This window comes from Solanum stenotomum, chromosome 1, assembly GCF_019186545.1.
Source record: "Solanum stenotomum isolate F172 chromosome 1, ASM1918654v1, whole genome shotgun sequence".
Taxonomy (NCBI): domain Eukaryota; kingdom Viridiplantae; phylum Streptophyta; class Magnoliopsida; order Solanales; family Solanaceae; genus Solanum; species Solanum stenotomum.
In genome coordinates, this window is record NC_064282.1 from 17,184,805 (window position 1) to 17,206,639 (window position 21,835).

Below are 21,835 nucleotides of genomic sequence, written 5' to 3' on the forward strand. Positions count from 1 at the left end.
TACTTTTTGCTGGAATATATTTGTATAGTATTTAATTGACGTGTGATATTAAGCAAACATATTTTTTGTGAACTTTTATACTTTACCTAAAATATATTTGTGTAGCATTTAACCGTAAATACAAATTTAAAAGATTTTGATGGGTTTTTTCTCAAGCTAAAGTGGATATATAACAATCATAATATGTAATTTGTCATTAAAAATCCTCATGAAACGGATAAATCTCCTATTTCCACGACCTAATGATCACTTCTAATGGATGTAGAGAATAAACTCTAAGACCATCTCCAACCCCACTTTATTTTACTCTCCATTCTCTATATTTGGAGAGTAAACTATTTCTTTTTACGTATTGTCCTTCAATACCCATAGTTATATTTATATAGACAATGTTAAAATTAATTAAAAGTTGAATTAACTGATGAACCATCTAATTAACTAGTACCCCTTATGAATCTATTAGGCCCAAAATGATTTTTTTTTTCCGAACAATCTGATCGCTCGTTTTAAACGGGAGAGTTAAATCAATTGATCGAACATGTGTCTCGTTTGATATAATTTTCTTTTATCGTTTGATTTGTTGCTATTCTGAATTTGCTTAATTTATTAACCTTTATGTGACACATAAAATTTCAATCCTAACAAAATACGTTACTTGTTGTAGCATCTTTAGGTTCAGAGGTTATGACCAAATAGTCCAACATTGAACTAATGTGAAGGGGCCACCAGTAAATGCATAAATATGTGGAGAAAATGACCAAAATGGTACTTTATATAACTACTTGTTAGATTATTATATAATCTATATATCTTTTAAAAATTAAAATTCCAAATAAGTATTTATAAAAATGAAGAAAAACTGAAGCTTGGTTACTACCTATTAGTTTGTTGTGTATCAAGACAGTAATTTCTGAAGCTTAATTCTACACATGAAAAGGGAATTAAAGCAAAAGGAAAATTATGAGATTAATCTTTTGTGTCATTTGTTATTAAGAGTACTAATTTGGATTATTAGCTTAGGACAAAGATGATAAGTACTGTCCGTGCATACGACAAAATACACTAAGCAAAATGCCACCTTCTAATCATTATTACTACTGTATGTACTATTTTCCGCTAGAAAATTTAGTAGGTATTTGGTTATGTTTTCGTTAACTTCAATATTTTATGATCAAATATATTTTTTCAAGTTTTAATCTCAAAAATAATTTAAAAAATTCATGATCAAATGTTTCTAAACTATTTCAAGAGTTACTATTCTGATCAAGGTTATTTGTAGGTACAAAGCTCAATTTAAACGTTTGCGAAGATTATTTGAAGTATTATTGAAACAAATTGAAAATGGTAACATCTACGGGTTGAAATGCTTTCAACTTTGGTATCAAATATATATACCACGTTTAGAAAGACACCAATAAACAAGAAACACATTCCGCAAGATACAAAAGACTTGTTTGCCCTCTTCATTTTCGATTTTACAGTTATGAGTTTGAGTCACCAAAAATATAAACGGAAGAGCTTTCAGGGAGGGATAAACAAAAGGGCATACAAAGGATTGAATATATTTTTTTAATTTTATGATGTTAAACTTGTCATGTAAAATGTTGAAATTAAAAAACTTATATATATATTATTTTTTAGAAAGGAAAAAAAAAAGGATTTTTGGCTAATAGAGCTTTGTAAAGGAATAACTAGAACTGATTACAAATGCCTTTTGCCATGTCTACTTGTCTAGGATGTTTCTAGAAATTATTCAGAATGTATCCGAAAAAAATTGGATAGTTTTAGGCGAAATGATCTGATGGATCCTTATACTTGTATGAGCTTGTATTCTGAATACTTTTACTTAATCATTTGTCAACTGAACCCTTAAACTCAATTAAAATAAAAAATTTAAACCCTCTGACCATTGACCGAGCTTACATGGCATTTGTTTTGCTGAGTCAATTATAGAGCGTGGTATCACACTTGTGAAAGCTAATGGAAACATGAATTTACTTGAAAAAATAGATAAATAATAAAAAGAAAAAAGAAAAATACAAAAGTGCCCAACCCTCCCGTTTATTCCGCTACATCTCCTCCCTATTTCTTCCATTGAACCTCCGTCGTCAATGGCTCCGAATTTTTTTACCCGAAAAATTGCATAAACAAAACTTAACAACAAACTTTAGTGATTGCTTACAAGTGAGCCAAAGGTCCTATTCTCTAATTTCACTAATAGCTGCTGCAAAAGTAGAAGCTAACAATTGGAAGATTTGGCACAAACTTGGTCACTTCATCTTTTAATTCCTTGAAGCGAACATGACGATTCACACGATGAACAAACTTTCAACATTCAAGCTTCGTTTGATTTGTTATAAGCGTTTTAGTCTTATTCTTCACATAGAAAAATTCAATTTCAACAACCGAAACAAGCCTCACGAATAGAGCATCAACCTTCCTCTTGTCACTCATTAGCTTATTTGTTAGAGACAAAGATGTTCAACGAAGAACGTAACATCGCTAGCTGAGGAAGAAGAACCATAGCAAACCCTGAAAATGAAATCAATTTCTGTTGATTGTGGTTGAAGGTTTGGGGAAGTGCAGAAAATCAAAGAGAGAAATATCAATTTTTAATAGAAACTTATTTTTTTTTGCCTTTTATTTAATTTTGGTTAATATAATAAAAAATATGTATTAGGATAATTATGACATGGCATTATTATATGTGACATGGATATATGACATGTCATTTATGTAAAGGAGAGTGTCAGAGTGAGCTACACACGGGTTTAAAAGTCTCATTTTAATTGAGTTTAAGAGTTCAGTTGACAAATGATTAAGTAGAAGTGTTTAGAATACAAATTCATACAAGTAGAAGGGTTCAAACTTTAGTTATTAACAAGGATCTAAAACTTCTAGATCTATCTTTTAAGATAAATATCTAAAATACTCAAATAGACCAGTCTAGAAATTTTACTAAAAAAATTAATATATGTAGTTATGTAAATTAACTTTAGTTCTTTTCGCATTGGGCTAATTTTTTTTTAGGCGACACTTATTTTGAGATGGAGGGAGTATATCTAAATTAACATAATATTTGTTCTGTCTTTAATTACTTGTCTAAATTTTAATTGACACCTACTAAGAAAATATTGATATAGTAAGTGTATTATTTACCCCTATTAATTATGAAATGAATGAATTAAAAATTAAAAAATTTCAAAAAGTTTTATTTTTTTCAAAATTAAATAATTAAGGGCACAATAGGTAAAAAAAATTGTCTTTTTTTTATTAGACAAAATAGACAAGTAAAAAAAGAAAATTAGACAAGTAACTTAGAGACGAGGGAGTAAATAACAAAAGCAATCTCCAAAAACAGAAAAGATAGAGCAAAAAGAGGAATTTTTACTTGAATTCTATTTGACTGTTTTGTTAGCTATATTCCAAACTTGTGGGCCAATACTATGTTTTCACTTTCTTTGCCTATAAATCCTCACTTCAATTTCACAGACTTTCATGTTATCTCAACTTCACTTAAAATAGATATTGATTTGCATGGTTCCCACGTAAGAAAACAAAAAAAAACAAGCAATATCATTCACACCAAAAATAGGCCTGCCTCTTGATCTCTATAAATTCCTTGTTTTAGTAGTACTTCATTCTAGTACCTCCCTTCTTGTTTTAGCTATTGAGGAATCATGGACCTCAAACAAATGTCTGCTGTCAGAGATGAATCCTCAGTTACTATGACTGAATCTGAGGTACATTTTTTTTAATACTATATGTAGTTTGTCTTAATGATTTAGTTACTCATTTTTCAGAATTAAGATTTACATGCTATAGCTTATTCTTCATTCAACGGATTTGTCCATCTCTTTTTGAGAGATTCAACTCTTATTCCATCGATTGAGAACATAATAAGTACCACATTGCCTATTTATCAAATAGATGATCGAGTTACATGACTTTCATTACCTCCTAAAGGATTTATTTAAACACTTTGGAGTTGAATTATATATATCTATGCATATGCAATTTTATTATTTATTGTTTGTCTTAAAAAAATAGAATTTACAACGTCTAAATTATGAATTTTTTACTAGATAAGGATTTAGATTTAGCGTTGTAGTTGATTTGATATGAAAAATAACTTTTAAAAAATAAACCAAAAAGTTTGGGTATGGTATATGAATTATGATCAATGTTTTGTTGTAAATATGATGAAAAATTAATGGTAATCATCGTCCATCATTGTATTGTCACTTATTTATGTGACCAAAATTCCAAAAAGCTTGATACATATTATTACTTTATTTATATATGAACTCAATTTGAAGCCGCAATTAATCAATCAAATAAACGATACGAAAAAATTAAGAGGCATGCTTAATTAATTAATATTAAACAAATGAACTTTAACTTTTTCTTTCTTTCTTTTTTGAAAATAAAAAATATTTTTTCTCTATTAATGCATGCTTTCTTCTCGTCCCATCATGCAAATGCAAACTTTCAAAAATATAATGATGGATTCCACACCTACCTTATTTTTACTCAATCTCTCTATAGTTAATGGATAATTTAATTTATTTTCTATTTCACTCTTCATATCAGTTTTGAATATATTTACTTGGCAATGATTATTTTAAAATGTACTCTGTACATCTAATAGATACAAAACAAACTTGCATTTCAATTTGTTTATCTGATTTTAATTTAACACAGAGTTTAAAAAAGTAATTTTTTTTAATTTCTTTGTCTAAAATATGTCACGGAAAAATTAAAATTAAAGAGTTTAAAAAAATGAAGAGATATTTTTTTTGAATTAAATTTATATAAAAAGAAGTAAAACAGATAAATTGAGACGGAAGAGGTGTTAGAGAGCACACCAAATTGCAAAGTCACCTAATTTTTTCGTGCATGCGTTTCGTGTGATATTAAGTAAATACGTATGATCATCTGTTAGCTTCTAATTATAAACAACTAATTATCTCATTGTGTTTGTTGTCTTCTTAATCAACTCTTTTTTTTTCCACTCTCAAATAACAAATTAAAAATCTGGTCCTCTCCAATTTATACGTAAAACACAATAACTTGTACATTTTTTTCCAATTTGTATTGTGTCCATCAACAAAATATAAATATACGTTTGTTTTTTTCTCTTTTCGGAAAAGGAGGTTAATTAGGGATAAAGAGTGATTTGGTGAAAAATGGACTTGTACATATGCAAGGTTTTACTTCTACCATCAATAATATTTGTCGCGAGATAAATATGATCACTCAATTCTTAATTAGACGTCTCGAGATTGAGTTTTGATATAAAAAAATAATCTAATATAGAAAGTTTCTTTTTTTCAATGAGTCAGTCTTATACTATATGAATTTAGTTTAATCAGGTCAATTAATTTCAAATACTAAATGATTTTTTTTTAAAAAGTTACACTACCAAGGTTAGCTGAATATAATACCAGATTTGTTTTTTTTTTGTCATTCAAAATTACTCCTATCTAGTTGCTGTTAAGATTTGCATTTTGATTTTGCCAAAATTTCTTTTGGAAAAAGGAACTAAATGTCAAAATTACTTTGTCAACTTTTATTTAGACTTCATTATTATCTCAATTTTATTGTGTCTACATTCATATCTGACATAATCCTATAAAAGTTACCCCTCTTTTTGACTCAAAACTTTTTAAAAACTGTTTTACTAGAATTTGAACCAATGACAAGGCAGCGTTATCTACTTTATGATCCTACTCAAATATTATAAATTATTTTTACCTGAAAAATAATAAAGTAAGTCAAAGTTAATTCAAGTACCAAAAGAAAATCTCCTACAACATTTTGTTATAGTATTTATTTTTGGTAGGGTGGGGTAGAAAATAAAGGGAGCATGCTTATATATATAATGTAAAACCTCATCATATTTCATGTTAGGATATAATAATATTTGAAGTGTAATATCTTTTTATGGATGGCCAACAGGAAGGGAAAAAGAGACTTTTGGATTGTTGTACAAAAGATGGATCAACAGACAGGCATGGGAAACCAGCAATCAAGGCAAAAACTGGTGGATGGAAAACTGGATATCTCTTATTAGGTCTATATACTAATTATACTCTCATTACCACAACATTTTTCCATTCAACCACTTATTATATCATATGTTCCAATTAGTTATATTTTTAATACTAAGGAAACAAAGAATTAAAAGTACTAATATTTTGTATATGACCATAGACTGACGATGTAAAGAACTTTTATACTATTAGAGTATAATCTAATATGTTATTGCATGTAACTTAACAAGGGTTATAAACTCTTTTGTGATTTTAAAACATACATCTAGAGGATGAAAGAAAATGAGGAATTGTTCTAAATAGATTGCTATTACTTAAATTTTTTACAAATTGCATAATTATATTATTCTTTATGATAAGAGGAATCTTCACACAAATAGCAGGGCAGATCTACTATTTACTTTTTCTAGCAAGTATACATAGATTATATATTGACTATACTTGATCATGCACATATTATATATGTTCGCGGGCTATTTTTAGTTTAATCAGTAGAGTGGATAGTTATTTAGATTAATTAGCTTGTTGTTCTTTGATTGATACAGTGAGTGAAGGATTAGCTGCAGTTGCATTTACTGGAGTGGAAGTGAACATGGTTCTTTTCTCAAAGACTGTATTAAGGCAGTCAAATGCTGAAGCAGCAACCATGTTCAGCAAATGGATGGGAACACTTTATATTTTCTCTTTACTTGGAGCTTTCCTAAGTGATTCCTATCTTGGAAGATACCTTACTTCTGTTGTCTTTCTAGCTGTTATGAATGTTGTAAGTTAGCTTTTTCCATAAACCTCTCTGGCCCCACAATTCTTTTTTTAATAATTGGCGTTTTTGAACGGTAAGGATTCATATAGCCGACCCTCAACTTGCTTTTTGCAGGGTTTGGTGGTATTGTCTCTGTTAACTCAAGCATTCATGCTGGAACCTGAAGGGTGTGGCAAGTTGGGAGAGTTATGTAAACCTCAATCACAAGTCGAGGTTACTATGTTCTATTTATCGATATACCTGCTAGCTCTTGGGAGTGGCTCTATAGAACCAGCACTAGCCACACTAGGAGCTGATCAATTTGATGAAGAGGATCCAGAAGAAAGTCGTTCCAAGACGAAATTCTTTAGCTATTTCTATGTTGCTCTAAACCTTGGATCATTGGTTGCTGAGACACTTCTGGTTTATATGGAAAATATGGGAAGATGGGTTCTTGCCTTTTGGATATCTACAGCTTGTGGCTTTGTTGCTCTGCTCTCAATCATAAGTGGTGCTCCTAGGTATCGACACATTAGACCTAGTTGCAACCCCATTTCCAGGTTCTCTCAGGTAATTGTCGCGTCTATCAGGAAAACAAAGCTTATAGTTCCTTCCAATGGAGAGGGATTATACGAAGCTCGTGGAAGAAATGAAAAGGACTGCACCAGAAGAATCTCACATACAGATGACTTCAAGTAAGTTTAGCTTGCCTTGTTTTTGGATCTTAATACTTAGTGATGTTCTCCATAATGCTGATTAATTTCATCAACTCGAATATATGACACATTCTTGTAACTTGTATGAATAGGTTTCTTGATCGAGCTGCAGTTATAACCCCATCAGACATGCTGATATTACCAGATAAAAGTGAAATTCCTAATCGATGGAGGCTTTGTACTGTGACACAAGTTGAAGAAGTCAAATGTGTGCTAAGGCTACTACCAATATGGTTCTGCACAATCTTGGCATCCATTGTCTTTGTGCAAGTGCTATCTCTCTTCGTCGAGCAAGGATCTGCAATGAACACAAGCACAATGATCTCGGGCTTTCACATTCCACCAGCAAGCATGACAGCATTTGACATCATAAGCACATCCACCTTCATTATTTGCTATGAGAAGATCTTGATTCCTCTGTATGTGAAACTAACCAAAAGCAAGCCTAAGCTTCCGAGTGAGCTACAAAGAATAGGGATAGGGTTGGTCATTTCAACAGTAGCTATGGTGATTGCAGGCTTGGTTGAACAACAGAGACTAAGGTTTGCTAATGAAGGAGGGGAAGAGACAAGTTCTTTGAGTATTTTCTGGCAAACACCACAATATGTGCTTGTAGGAGTAGGGGAAGCATTCATCTATGTTGCTCAGTGGGAATTCTTTGCATCACAAATTCCTGATAGTCTGAAGAGCATGGGGCTTGGCTTGTCCATGTCTTCTTCGGCACTAGGTAGCTACTTATGCAGCATCATACTTACTGTAGTAATGAAGATATCAACAAGGCATGGAAAGCCAGGTTGGGTACCTGCAAATTTAAACGACGGGCACTTGGATAGGTTCTTCTTCCTTTCAGCTGCTTTGACTGCACTAGATCTTGTACTATTCGTTATGTGCGCTAAGAGGTATAAGTCTATAGCACTAGAAAAACGAGAGGTAGGACAAGCTATGGAAGCTACAGCTTGATCTAATGAAAAATGTAACTCAGCAACAATTGTTCTATTGTTTAGGAAGTAAACACAAAATATCAAGCTGAGCATTGTGGAAACTTACTCAAGAGGAAAGAAGAAAACTAAATAGAAAGCATGCTTTAGTTACTGAATGTTTTATGTTTTATGACAATCTTGGCATTGACCAAAACCTCACTTGCAATCTTGATTTTGCTTATAATGCTTCACGGATCATATTGATGACAGAACAGACATATTTTCATGCTTTGGCAGAGTTCACTCTCCACTCATAATCTCCTAGTACGAGACTTGAAATCATTCAAACATTGGAACAGGCACTAATCCTACTGCAGGTCTTTAGCAATAGTTTGTATAGTTGTCATACCTATATCAAGTTAATGACTTCCATAACTATTTTATGGACAAATCCATTGATTAGGAATTTCACAAAAGAACTCGCCACGAAAGATAATGTTTTAAAATGCAAATCTGGGACTCCCTTAGGGGTGATACAGCATCTAAACATTGTGAGACAGCCATGGAGCTGCAGAGTGTCTCATGGATTAACGTCGGGATAGATGATACATTTTCCCCATATAACATTATGCCATGATTTATCCGCCATGTGTGCCTCGAGAATGCCTCATGCACACTTTTGCATCTTGAATTGTTCGCCCTCAAACATTTTCTGTTTGAAGTTCTCTTAAGTATATATTTGCAAATACTAAACTTATTTTCTCTTGAATTTTTAATATTTTAGTTTCAATTTTTATGTCTTAATTATCAACACAAGAGTTCATGGCTTTTTTCCTACTGCTGTGTATGCCTTTTAAAACATCCATACACAACAAAATTCATACCAGATAGATATAAGTGTCACATAAGGAACTGCAAATATAGCTTATTTTAGGAGGCAAGTTTACAGATAATCCCATTCAGTGACATGAGATAATTCCCCTTGCAATAGGAAACTGAGCACCTATCCAATGGGAAATAAACACTAGTAAAGATGAGTACAAATTCTTCCTTGAGAATTAGTGCAGATCACTTGGACATCCTGGCAGCAAGTTCTCTTACTAGCTTCGCAGCAACCATTGCAGTCATGCCATCAGCAGTATCACGCTGTGGGTTGTACTCAACGACATCAGCACCAACAATATTACCTTGAAGGTTATGCAGTATGTTTAGAACATCACGGAAAGAGAGACCGCCTGGCTCTATATGAGATACTCCAGGAGCATGTGCTGGATCCAAGCAGTCAACATCCACAGAGATATACACGCCCTTTACACCTTCACCAAGTTTCTGAATGTAAATGGAAAGTATTAGGCAATTGAGCTTATCAATGAAGCAATTGAATAAATAATGAATAAATTCCAGTTTATAGACTATGGAGACTAGGAGCTGCTACATTTGGTAACTAACCGAAAAAAAATGAAATTGAGCTTATAGTAGGATATATATACAGAGACTGAGAGATCTATAAATATGAGAATATTCAGAATTCCTCAAGTGATGGTACAGACCAGATTCTCCAAAAACTGTCGGTCTCGGGAAAATGTTCGCATTTCATATTGCTCCACACCGAACCTTTTTCCTTGTTCTCGACCTTCTATATTAATTGATCTAATTCCCACCTACAAATTAATTAAACAAGATCAAGTAACAATAATTAATAATTGTAATATTAATTGTTTAAACCAAGAAAGTAGCTTATATTACTTGCAAAAGGCGTCGAGCATAACCACCCTCCATTATTCGTGCAAAGCTTGATGCATGTGAGTATTTGTTTCCTTCAAAGGCATGATAAATGTCAGGATGAGCATCAAGGTGAAGGATATCAATAGGTCCTCCAAGCTTTTCAGACACAGCTCTTACAACAGGATAGGATATAGAGTGATCACCCCCTAACACCAAGGGGCGCAATGGATTCTGAAAAATTAAACTAGTCAAAATTAAAATACACAAATGTTAGAAACATATATACAGCCTCGATCTCCTACATATATAAATGATGGTTTACCTCGTCCATAACTAGCTTGACAGATTCACTTACGATACTCATCAACCTATCATCATCTATGCCTGTGTCTCGTAACTCTTGAACTGGCAGATCACCAACATCAGTTAAGACACGTTGATCATCTAATACTTTTCCTGCACAATTAGCTAGGAATGTCAATACATATGATTGATCGATATATAATCCCTAAAACAAATTATATATATATATATATATATAATTTGTCCAAAGTTGAGTACTAACCTTCCTCAGTTGTGGAGTTTGTACTGCCACACCAAATAGCCTCTCGTATAAGAGGAGGAGCAAATGCGGGGCCTTGGAGAAATGAAGAGTTATGTCCCAGAGGAATTCCAAGAAGAGCCGTTGAGGCTACTGCACCTCCAAGACCACGAACAAGCTCTCCCTATCAATTTAATTTAGGTCACTTAATATGTATGTATGTATATACTCCATAGATTTTGAACGATGGATGGAGGTGGTAAAATTCAAATTCAAATCCCCACTCAAAATGTATACCTTAAGTTTTGCTCTTTCACGAATAAGTGTAAGAGATGCCTCTACAACACGATCCTGTCCTTTTTTGACCAATTCTTTTGGAACATTTGACGTAAGCAATTTCTGCATATAGTTGATTCCCATACTACCAGCACTCTTCATATTTGTTACTATATAATTCTGATTATCCTACCAAGTTCAATATTCAACACAACAAAAACAAAAATGCTTTATAAAAAAATTGCAGAAATGCAAAGTAAACAAGAATAAAGGAGGAAGTGACTACAGAACAAATGAAGCAGATCATAAGTAGTCTACCTGCAAGTAAGAGTGATGAGAGATAAAAGAAAAGGCAATTGAAGCTAAATATATAGAGCTAAGGAAGATGAGCGAATGGATGGAGACTTATCGCAATTTACACTCTCATGAAAAAAACATGTCATTTTATCTCATAAAAATATGATAAGGGCATGCTGTCCTTCTGCTTACAGCGAATGGATGGGGACTTATCGCAATTCTCACTGTTTACGCCAAATCATTTCTCTCATTAAAAAAACATGTCCTCAATCTCATTATCTCATAATAAATTGAAACATACAGACACAACAAAATTTGATAACAATAAAAACAACAGACATACTCTAGATATTTTACTATTTAAATTTGTGAGGCAATGCACATTTATTAAAAATAAGACATAATTTAAATCATAATTTTCACTATTCTCTTTTGTGAAATTAACTTTGCAAGTAGTTAATTTATCTCTTAGAAAATACTTCCCCCTAAACTAGGTAAGTTTATCATTGTACTCATATTTAATATTTTCTTGAAGTCAAGTTTTCAATAAATGAATATAAATTAATTTATTTTGATTAATTAATTTGTTAAATGAATATGAGTAAATTACTTAATTTTCTATATTGGTCAAATTCATATTTTCAAGGCTAATAACTCTCAAGGGTAAAATAGGAAGAATAGTGTCATTTATATATTGATTTTATGAAATACATCTATTTTTAATAAGAACGATCTGTAAATAGAAACAAAAGGAGCATCAAACTTAATTAAAGGACAGAATAAATATTCCCTTTGTTCCTAATTACTTGTCCACTTTTCCTTTTTTAGCTGTCCCTAATTACTTTTCCATTTTGACAAATCAAGAAAGGACAAAAATTTTTTTACTATTATACCCTCAACTAATTACTTTGAAAAAGGTAGAATTTCTTGAAAATCTTAAGTTTTTAATTTATCAACTTCATAATTAATAGGGGTAAAATGGTAATTTCACTATGTCATTAATTGTTTTATTAATATGTGTGCTAATTCAAAAGTGGACAAGTAATTAGGGACAGAGGGAGTATGGAAAAAAAAATCAAATATCCATCTTAAACTTTAAATAATTGAATATTAAGATGTCCATCTCTCTCGTGAAAGGAACACGTCAGGAACTTGTCATCAATATCATTATCTCATAATAAATTGAAATATACGAACACAATAAAATTTTATAACAATAAAAACAACAAACATACTCTAGATATTTTACTCCCTCTATTCCATATTAATAGAATTTGTGAAGCAATGCACATTTATTAAAAATAACATTCAAGGACATAATTTAAATTATAATTTCCACTATTGTCTTTTGTGAAATTGTAAATATAACTTTGCAAGTAGTACAATTTATCTTTTAGAAAGTAATTTTTCCTTCAGAAACTAGGTAAGTTTATTATTGCACCCTTATTTATTGTTCTCTTGAAGTCAATTTTCAATAAATGAACATGAATTAATTTATTTTGATTAATTAATTTTTTATGTTGGTCAAATTCATATTTTCATGGCTAATAACTTTCAAGGTAAAACTTGATTTTGTGAAATGACAAATTTTTAGTAAGAACGATATGTAAATAGAAACAAAGGGAGTATCAAACTTAATTAAAAGAAAGAGAAAATATGAAGAAAAAATATTCAAATATCCATCTTAAACTTTGAATAATTGAATTTTAAGATGTCCATCTCTCGCGTGAAAGGAACATGTCGTCAATATCATTATCTCATAATAAGTTGAAACATACGAACACAATAAAATTTGATAACAATAAAAACAAACATACTCTAGATATTTTACTCCCTCTATTCCATATTAATTAAATTTATGAGCAAATGGATAGACTTATCACAATTTACACTCATGAGAAAAGCATGTCATCAATGTCATTATCTGATAATAAATTGAAACATACAACACAATAAAATTTGATAACAATAAAAACAAGGCATATACTCTAGATGTTTTACCCCCTCTATTTCATATTAATTAAATTTGTGAGTCAATGCACATTTATCAAAAATAATATTTAAGGACATAATTTAAATCATACTTTTCACTATCGTCTTTTGTGAAATCATAAATATAACTTTACAAGTAGTGCAATTTATCTCTTAGAAAATGACTTCAATTACTTGAACACTTTTGAATTAACATACCTATTAAGAAAACAATGATTGACATAGTGTGTTTACCATTTTACTCCTATTAATTATGAAGTGGGAATTAAAAATTTAAGATTTTCAAAAATTTCTAACTTTTTCAAAATTAATTAATTGAGGATATAATAGGTAAAAAAAAATTGTTATTACTTGATTTGTAAAAATGGACAAGTAATTAGAGACATAGAGAGTACTTCCCCTTAAACAAGGTAAGGTTATCATTGTATTCTTATTTAATGTTTTCTTGAAGTCAAGTTTTCAATAAATGAACATGCATTAATTTATTTTGATTAATTAATTTTATCAATGAATATGAATAAATTACTTAATTTTCTATATTGGTCAAATTCATACTTTCATTGCTAAAAGCTCCCAAAGGTAAAATAGTAAGAATAATGTCATTTATATATTGATTTTGCGAATTGACAAGTATTAAAAAACAACTATTTTTAGTAAGAACATATGTAAATAGAAACAAAGGGAACATCAAACTTAATTAAAGGAAAGAGCAGCTATGAAGAAAAAAAAATTCAAATATCCATCTTAAACTTTGAATAATTAAATTTTAAGATGTCCATCTCTCTCGTGAAAGGAACATATCATCAATGTCATTATCTCATAATAAATTGAAACATACAAAACAATTAAATTTGATAACAATAAAAACAACTAACATACTCTAGATATTTTACTCCCTTTATTCCATATTAATAGAGTTTGTGAAACAATGCATATTTATTAAAAATAATATTTAAGGATAAAATTTAAATCATACTTTTCACTGTTGTTTTTTGTGAAATCATAAATATAACCTTGCAAGTAGTACAATTTATCCCTTAGAAAATACTTTGTGAAATTACAAGTATTAAAAAAATATCTATTTTTAGTAAGAACAATATGTAAATAGAAACAAAGGGAGTATCAAACTTAATTAAAGGAAAGAGTAAACATGAAAAAAAAATCAAATATCCATTTTAAACTTTAAATAATTGAATTTTAAGATGTCCATCTCTCTCGTGAAAGGAACATGTCATCAATATCATTATCTCATAATAAATTAAAATATATGAACACAATAAAATGTGATAACAATAAAAAGAACAAACATACTCTAGATATTTTACTCCTTCTATTCCATATTAATAGAATTTGTGAAGCAATGCACATTTATTAAAAATAATATTTAAGGACATAATTTAAATTATACTTTCCCCTATTGTCTTTTGTGAAATAGTAAAATAACTTTGCAAGTGGTATAATTTAACTCTTAGAAAATAATTTTCCTTTCATAAACTAGGTAAGTTTATCATTGCACTCTTATTTAATGTTCTCTTGAAGTCAATTTTTCAATAATGAACATGAATTAATTTATTTTGATGAATTAATTTGACCAATGAATATGAATAAATTACTTAATTTTCTATGTTGGTCAAATTCATACTTTCATGGCTAATAATTGTTAAGAAGTTCTACATCGGTAGAGGGATGGAATTTGGTCTCCTTATATGGACTTAAACAAACCTCCCCTCATGAGCTAGCTTTTGGGGTTGAGTTAGGCTCAGGTGTCATATCTTTACAATAACTAACAACAGTAAAATAGGAAGAAAAATGTCATTTATATATTGATTTTGTGAAATGACAAATATCAAGAAACATCCATTTTTAGTAAGAACGATGTGTAAATAGAAACAAATAGAGTATCAAACTTAATTAAAGGAAAGAGAAAATATAAAGAGAGAAAACTCAAATATACATCTTAAACTTTAAATAATAAAATATATCCTAAAAATTTAGTTAATATGAAATAGAAAAAGTAACTAATAGTACTCACACAATAAGTTGAATCCTCCGGCAAGTTCGAACGGAAAATCATGAACTTTTAATTTAAAATTATTAAATTTTCGATGGAAGTCATCATCTTCTCCACCCCTTTCTATTTCTTTTGAGAGTTTCTCTTTAAGGGTAGAGTGTTGGATATGCTCCCATCAAATAATCAATGATAACAAATGCAGTGATTATAGAAGAAGAAGAAGAACTCAAAATAAAGAAAATGTAAAAGTTTTAAAGAAATTGAGGTCACCAAAGATAAAAATAAAATAAAATGAAACATGCACTAATCCTACTGCAGGTCTTTAGCAATAGTAATATCGGTGTCATACCTATATCAAGTTAATGACTTCCATAAAGATACTAGTGAACTTGTTCCCGCTTCGCGCGGTTATAAAGGGTGATAAAATTTTGATAATTTTATTAAATACAATATTGATTGAGAGAAAAATGTTTGGTCAGTACTAAGTAGACTTCCAATAAAGTTATAAGTTTTTTATTATTTTGAACAAAAAAAATTGCAATAAGAAATTCACACAAGGTACAAAATAAAGAGAACATATACCAATAAAAATGCAAAATCATTCATAATTCCTTCTCATTAAAAAATAGAAGGAAAAATATGAAATCAGTACACATGTCTTTCGAGTTCTTTATGACGTCCACTCTCAAAAATCGAACATCATCCTTCATCTTATTCTTCAAATCAAATTAAAATATGAATATATAAGCATTGAAAATATAACAACCTAAAAGGCTATGTGATCTTCTATAAAATCTTATAATGATTTTATTTATAGGGCTAAAACACCAAATAATATGATTAATATTACTATTAATTATTTTATAGGTCTTGATAATAAAAAATTGTGTGGGAGTAATTAATGAAAATAAAGACGAATTAAGTTTACATTTAACATATTCTAAAAGTGTCCTTTTAATTTCTTTGCATTGCACATTTAATATAATTAACAGAGTTAAATATTTTTTTAGTTCTTTTAATATAGCACATAAATAAGAAAAAATCTAAAAAAATAAAATATAATTGTATTTCATGACCAATGAAAAATATCACCCTCACTAAGTTCTTCCTAACTTTATTGTTGTATATAGATTAATTAACAGAGGCGAATCTAGGATTTTTCGAACATGGGTGCACCAAGTAAAATGGATTGAAGTGAGAATTGATCCTTAATCCTCAAGGTCAAAAGCTCAACATTTAACCATGTGGACAATTTAGACTTCTTGTAGTACGGGTGCCAGAATATAATATTATACGAAAATCTTAAAACATATATATATATAAAAAATATCTAATTTTACGAAGAGACCACGGGTGCCTGTGCCCTATTTTTTGGCTCTAAATTCGCCACTGATCGATATAACTATTTAGCACAAGTCAATAAGTTTATTCAAGATTTTAAAAGAAACATGTATATATAAAAATTTACAACCCTTCTAAAAGATAAATATCCACTTAATATATTTTAGCAAGAAGAATATGACATATCAAGAGGAATATGACATATTAATTAAGTAAAATATTAAAATTTATCTAAGACTATTTGTCAATAAAAAAATCAAAATCTTAACACTATTTAAATTCAAAGCTCCTTATACTTGTTAAAATTATTAAATACAATTTAAGTCAAGACTTCTTGTTAATTTGTTGATAAATTCATGTTAATTATTCTATTATAATAGTAACAAAATAAGCTTTCATGCTTAAAATTATTTGAACATATAGTTAACACATTTTCATTTGGAAGTAAGTTTTGAACATGTAATTAATATTTTTTTATTTTTAAATAAATTTTGAACCCGCGAATAAAAACATAATAGTTTGAATTCAACAATCAATATTTTCTGAACAATATAATTAAAAAAAATTAATATTATTTTTCAAAAAATAAAACCAAACCTTCTAATATGCATGAATAATGAAACACATAAATCAATCAATTATAATAATGAGATAATTTTTCATTTAACATCTCTTTATAATCCAACAAAAAATATATATTATTTTGGGTGATATAGATAAAAATACTCAAATGACAAGATGCTTCTACAAGAACTTTTTCCATGTCAGTTGCTCCTCCGTACATGTCTCGACAATCAGAGCATATATCACATCAGGCCATGATAACTTACATAAACAGTTACAAGTTCTCATCGAAAAATAAATATTAAATATCCTCTAATAATGTAACAACAATATATTTAATATATTTAATGTAATTTTACAAGTGAAATATGAAAAAAAATATAGAAAGATAGAAAAGATGTTTAGCTTAATAAAGCCTTCCAAATTAATTGGAAAAAAAAAGAATCATATGAACAATGCATCTGTATTTAATTTAATATAAACATCCATATTATGAACCCCTTTTTACAAATTTTCAAATATAGAACAACCAAACAATTTCAAAAAATTTAAATCTCAATTTGCTGATATAATTATTTGATAGTATAAAAGATGCCTCAAAATTTTATTGTTATATACAATATTATCATCAAATTTTTGTTGATTATATAATTTTTTTAAAAAAATACATTTTCATAATAGTACAAACATAAAAATAGTAAGGAAGTTAAGATTACCTTATGTCTCTCCAAAGTCATATTTTTTAATAGCAATGTTGAAAAGGTGGAAAAGAAAATTGTGAAAAAAATCATGGCTGGATTTGAATTGAGGCTCCTTTTGCTACCGTATTTAAATGAATATTATAATGACTTTTAATTAATATTAGTAAATAACATTAATGAAGAATATGAAAGGACAATTAGCTTATACATAAAATAGAATAAAGAGACGCATTTAATGAAATTAAAAATAAAAATACAAGAAAATGAAATAAATGACAATAATTAAAAAAAAAAGTTAATACTCTTATTTTTTTGTTGAAAGAACGTGAAAGAAAGAGAAGAAAAAATAGAGGGTTAAAAAAGAGAGTAAATAAATAGATAAAAATATATATTGTAATTAAAATTTTATTTTCAAGGTGATTCTCTTTATATTTTCACAATATTCAATCGTTATGTTAATAATAAAGTTTTAAAATGAGTTGATTGTTTCATCACTTCCATGCATCCCATAAATACGTAATTATTATGTTAATAAAAAAAATTGCGCTAATTGTTTCATCCTATAAATACGTAATTATTCTAAATGGGATCTATACTTTTTAATATTATAGAGTGCCAAAAGTTTTGAAGTAGGATATTAGAAATTTCTTTCCGAAAGGGATCTTCTTTTCCTTTCCAACTATACAATTAATGTTTAGAATATTTAATGTGATTATAGAATGTTGAAATAATTTTTTTCTTTCCTTAATTATAATAAAATTGTAACTAAACCTTTATCGTCCATAAATGGTGATTTTCTTTTTATTCTTGCGATGCAATTAATGCTTAATATATTAACATGTTCAACCATTCTTGAATCGAGTCAATATGCAACACAACAAAAAAAGGAGAGAGCCCACATCAGACAATACTCAGTGTAATAAAATATAAAATATAATACGTATAAATAAAGCATATAATCGAGAAAAGACATGGACCCCCACTAGCAGTTAAAAACTCTAAATTAATGAAAACAGAGACAAATAAAAGAAAAGGGACATGGACCACTGCAACTAACACAACGTAAACAAAGCATGAAAAGATTCAAAATACATGATTTTTAACATATACTCTGTAATGTAAAAGAGGAAAACATTACCTTAGTCGCAGAGTAATGAAATCAACTGAGCGAAAAATTGAAGAAACAAAAAAGTATCATCTGAAGAACATAACTAGAAGGTGTTGTGATTTGCAACCCTAAACCTTCATCCTCGGCGGCTGCTACAAAAAAAATGGCTGAGAATCGTGCTAAAATGGAGTTCAAGGATATGTTAGGTTAATGTGTAAATGGGTTTGTGGGTGGGTTTTTGTCTTTTTTAGCATAGATGGGTCGGGTCGTTGGGATGGATTTAAAAAAATAGGTGGACCAATAAGATGAAGCCATTTGTCTAATTTAATGACTCAGCATTTGCCATGTCAGCCGGCTGTTAAAAAAGGGCAATTTTAAACCTTAAAAAAACGTTGAGGGCATTTTTAAACCAAAAGGTGGAAGGAGGGCATTTTTGAACCATTTGGGATACGTTAAGGGCATTTTTAACCCTTTTCCCTATAATAAATCATATTGTATTTAGTGATGAAAAAATAGATAAATAGAAATTATGGCTTCTAACAGGTATATATGTGTGTGCTTAGGTTTAGAATTAAGTTAGAGTTAACTATTTTTGTCTCTTTTTGGTTATTGCCTTTCATGATTGATTACGTTTATATTTTATGTTTGAACATCTATAATAGGTATATCTATAAGTATTGTTTTTTAAGTTTTACTTATGATTTATATTAGAAAGTATATTTAAGAGATTCAATATTATTACTATGGTTATGTTATTAATTATTGACATAACCAAATAACCAAATCGAAAAAAGTCGAATCGAATAGAGGAAAATCATCAAACCAAACTAAATTTATTTTGAATTGGATTGAGTTACACTTTTACAAAATCAAAAACCAAAAAATCCAAACCGAAAAACCGAATGCACACCCCTATTTCAAATGTATAAAAAAAAATAACAAGGTGTAGATTTAAACACACAACCTTGCCCTTAAAATTAAAGGCATGTTGAGTGTACATTTATGTTAAGGAGTGTCATTGTCTATAATATATTCGTTATCTACCTTTTACTTTTAATACATTATTATATACGTATATTTAATAAAAAAATTCGACGAAGCAGTGTCACGTGACACCACTTGAACCTATGTAGATCCAAACCCACCCTGATTACGTCGGGAAAGATGATACATTTGCCCCCATCCAACATTATGCCATTTGTTATCCGTCATGTGTCTCGAGAATGCCTCATGTACACTTTTGCATCTTGAATTGTTCCCCCTCAAACATTTTCTGTTTGAAGTTCTCTGAAGTATTTGCAAATACTAAACTTGTATTTGTTCTAAGATTATTAAATAGGTGACTTAATTTATGGTGTGCTTACAGTATTATGTCCAGATAGTTAAATCATTACTGCAGTATTATGTCTAGATAGTTAAATCAATTACTGTACAACTATTGCTTTTGAATTATACTCCCTCCATTTCATATTAATTGAATTATTGAGACATTTTTCATTTTTAAATTAACTTAATTGTTCAATTTTATAGATTACTTTTAAAATATTTTTTCAATTTTACCCTTCATTAGTTAGTATTGGAATTAGTTATTAATTAATGTTTAGTTATTTTAATCATAAATTTGACAATAATTAATAAGGATAAAAATGGAAAGTTATACCTAATTTATGTTTTAATCTTCTTTTCTTAAAGGGTGTGAAACACATCAACAATTCAATTAATATGAAATGGAGGGAGTACTAATTTTTGGGAATGTCCGTGGCACGTTTATCTCAAAGTACTTGATACAATGTTTGTATTGTTAAATGGCTAGAAAATTATACACGTTTATCATTTTGGCCAAAAGGCTTTTTCCTAAATTTAAATGGTATATATATTATTCGACTTTCTATTTATATATATATGCATGAAAAATAAAAACTAAACAGGTACATATGTTGATTGTCATGATCGACTCAAATGCGGTCAGAAGTCATGTAAATCTTGCTTCAATTCAAACATGAATTTGCAAAAAATAATAAGTAAAAAGAATTGATTGCATAAGAATTATTATAAAGCATAAAATGAAAAATATAACATCAAACTCATAAGCACAAACAAAAATCTTCAATAATAACAAAAAAAATTGAGATGCGTTTGTGGAAGGAAAAAAGAAGCATGACAGATATATATTTATACTAATAGAGTGATTCATAGAATTCATTTTTTCAGCATTATTAAAATCATTAATGGTTTGAATAATTAAGATAGTAATTTTTGTTCTTCTCACCATAAGTAAAGTAGAAGGTTGAAAGATTGAAGTAAATATGATGACTTTTAAAATATTATAACTTAAAAAATTATTGTGGCTGATTCATTAAGCAATCTTAATATGACTATAAATTGACTGTACTATCTAATTTCTTTATAAATTTATTAATTAGGTGCTAATTAAATTAAGGAAAAATTGTATGAAATAGCAAACTATTAATTCAAATCAAACGCTATAGCCATAGTTTCTTTTATTTGTAATTCGCAACAAACATTTCATAATTTTTGTCATCCCATTTATATATCGAAATATACAAATGTAGGACTCATTTGTATACCGAAATATACAAATGCAGAATCCATTTGTAGACCGAAATATACAAATGCATGACCCATTTGCATATCGAAATATACAATGCAGGACCCATTTGTATACCAAAATATACAAATAGACCCAAATACATATTTTTTATGTATATGTATACCGAAATATACAGATTAATAGTCATAGCAAACACAAAGTTTGTTATGGAACGCAATTATACAAACTATAGCTATAGCATACAAATATGATTTTTATGTTTGCTAAACCTAAAAT

At 29.1% G+C, this 21,835-nt stretch overlaps 3 protein-coding genes across 3 annotated transcripts in view; 1 reads left to right on the forward strand and 2 right to left on the reverse strand.

The window, feature by feature from the left end:
* The window catches only part of LOC125845218 (plasmodesmata-located protein 8), a 181,762-nt gene that overhangs the window by 39,055 nt on the left and 120,872 nt on the right, over positions 1-21,835 (reverse strand). The gene's annotated exons all lie outside the window — the stretch shown is intronic.
* On the forward strand, positions 3,571-8,705 carry LOC125844971 (protein NRT1/ PTR FAMILY 7.3-like). The gene is made up of 5 exons (XM_049524342.1): positions 3,571-3,743; positions 5,962-6,076; positions 6,602-6,819; positions 6,931-7,490; positions 7,604-8,705. The coding sequence occupies exons 1-5, from the start codon at positions 3,681-3,683 to the stop codon at positions 8,469-8,471; spliced, it is 1,824 nt and encodes a 607-aa protein (XP_049380299.1). The 5' UTR covers positions 3,571-3,680; the 3' UTR covers positions 8,472-8,705.
* LOC125845156 (arginase 1, mitochondrial-like) lies at positions 9,337-11,168 on the reverse strand. Its single transcript, XM_049524597.1, has 6 exons — positions 10,995-11,168; positions 10,722-10,881; positions 10,479-10,612; positions 10,178-10,387; positions 9,982-10,092; positions 9,337-9,760 (listed from the first exon to the last, which is right to left on the reverse strand). The coding sequence occupies exons 1-6, from the start codon at positions 11,133-11,135 to the stop codon at positions 9,500-9,502; spliced, it is 1,017 nt and encodes a 338-aa protein (XP_049380554.1). The 5' UTR covers positions 11,136-11,168; the 3' UTR covers positions 9,337-9,499.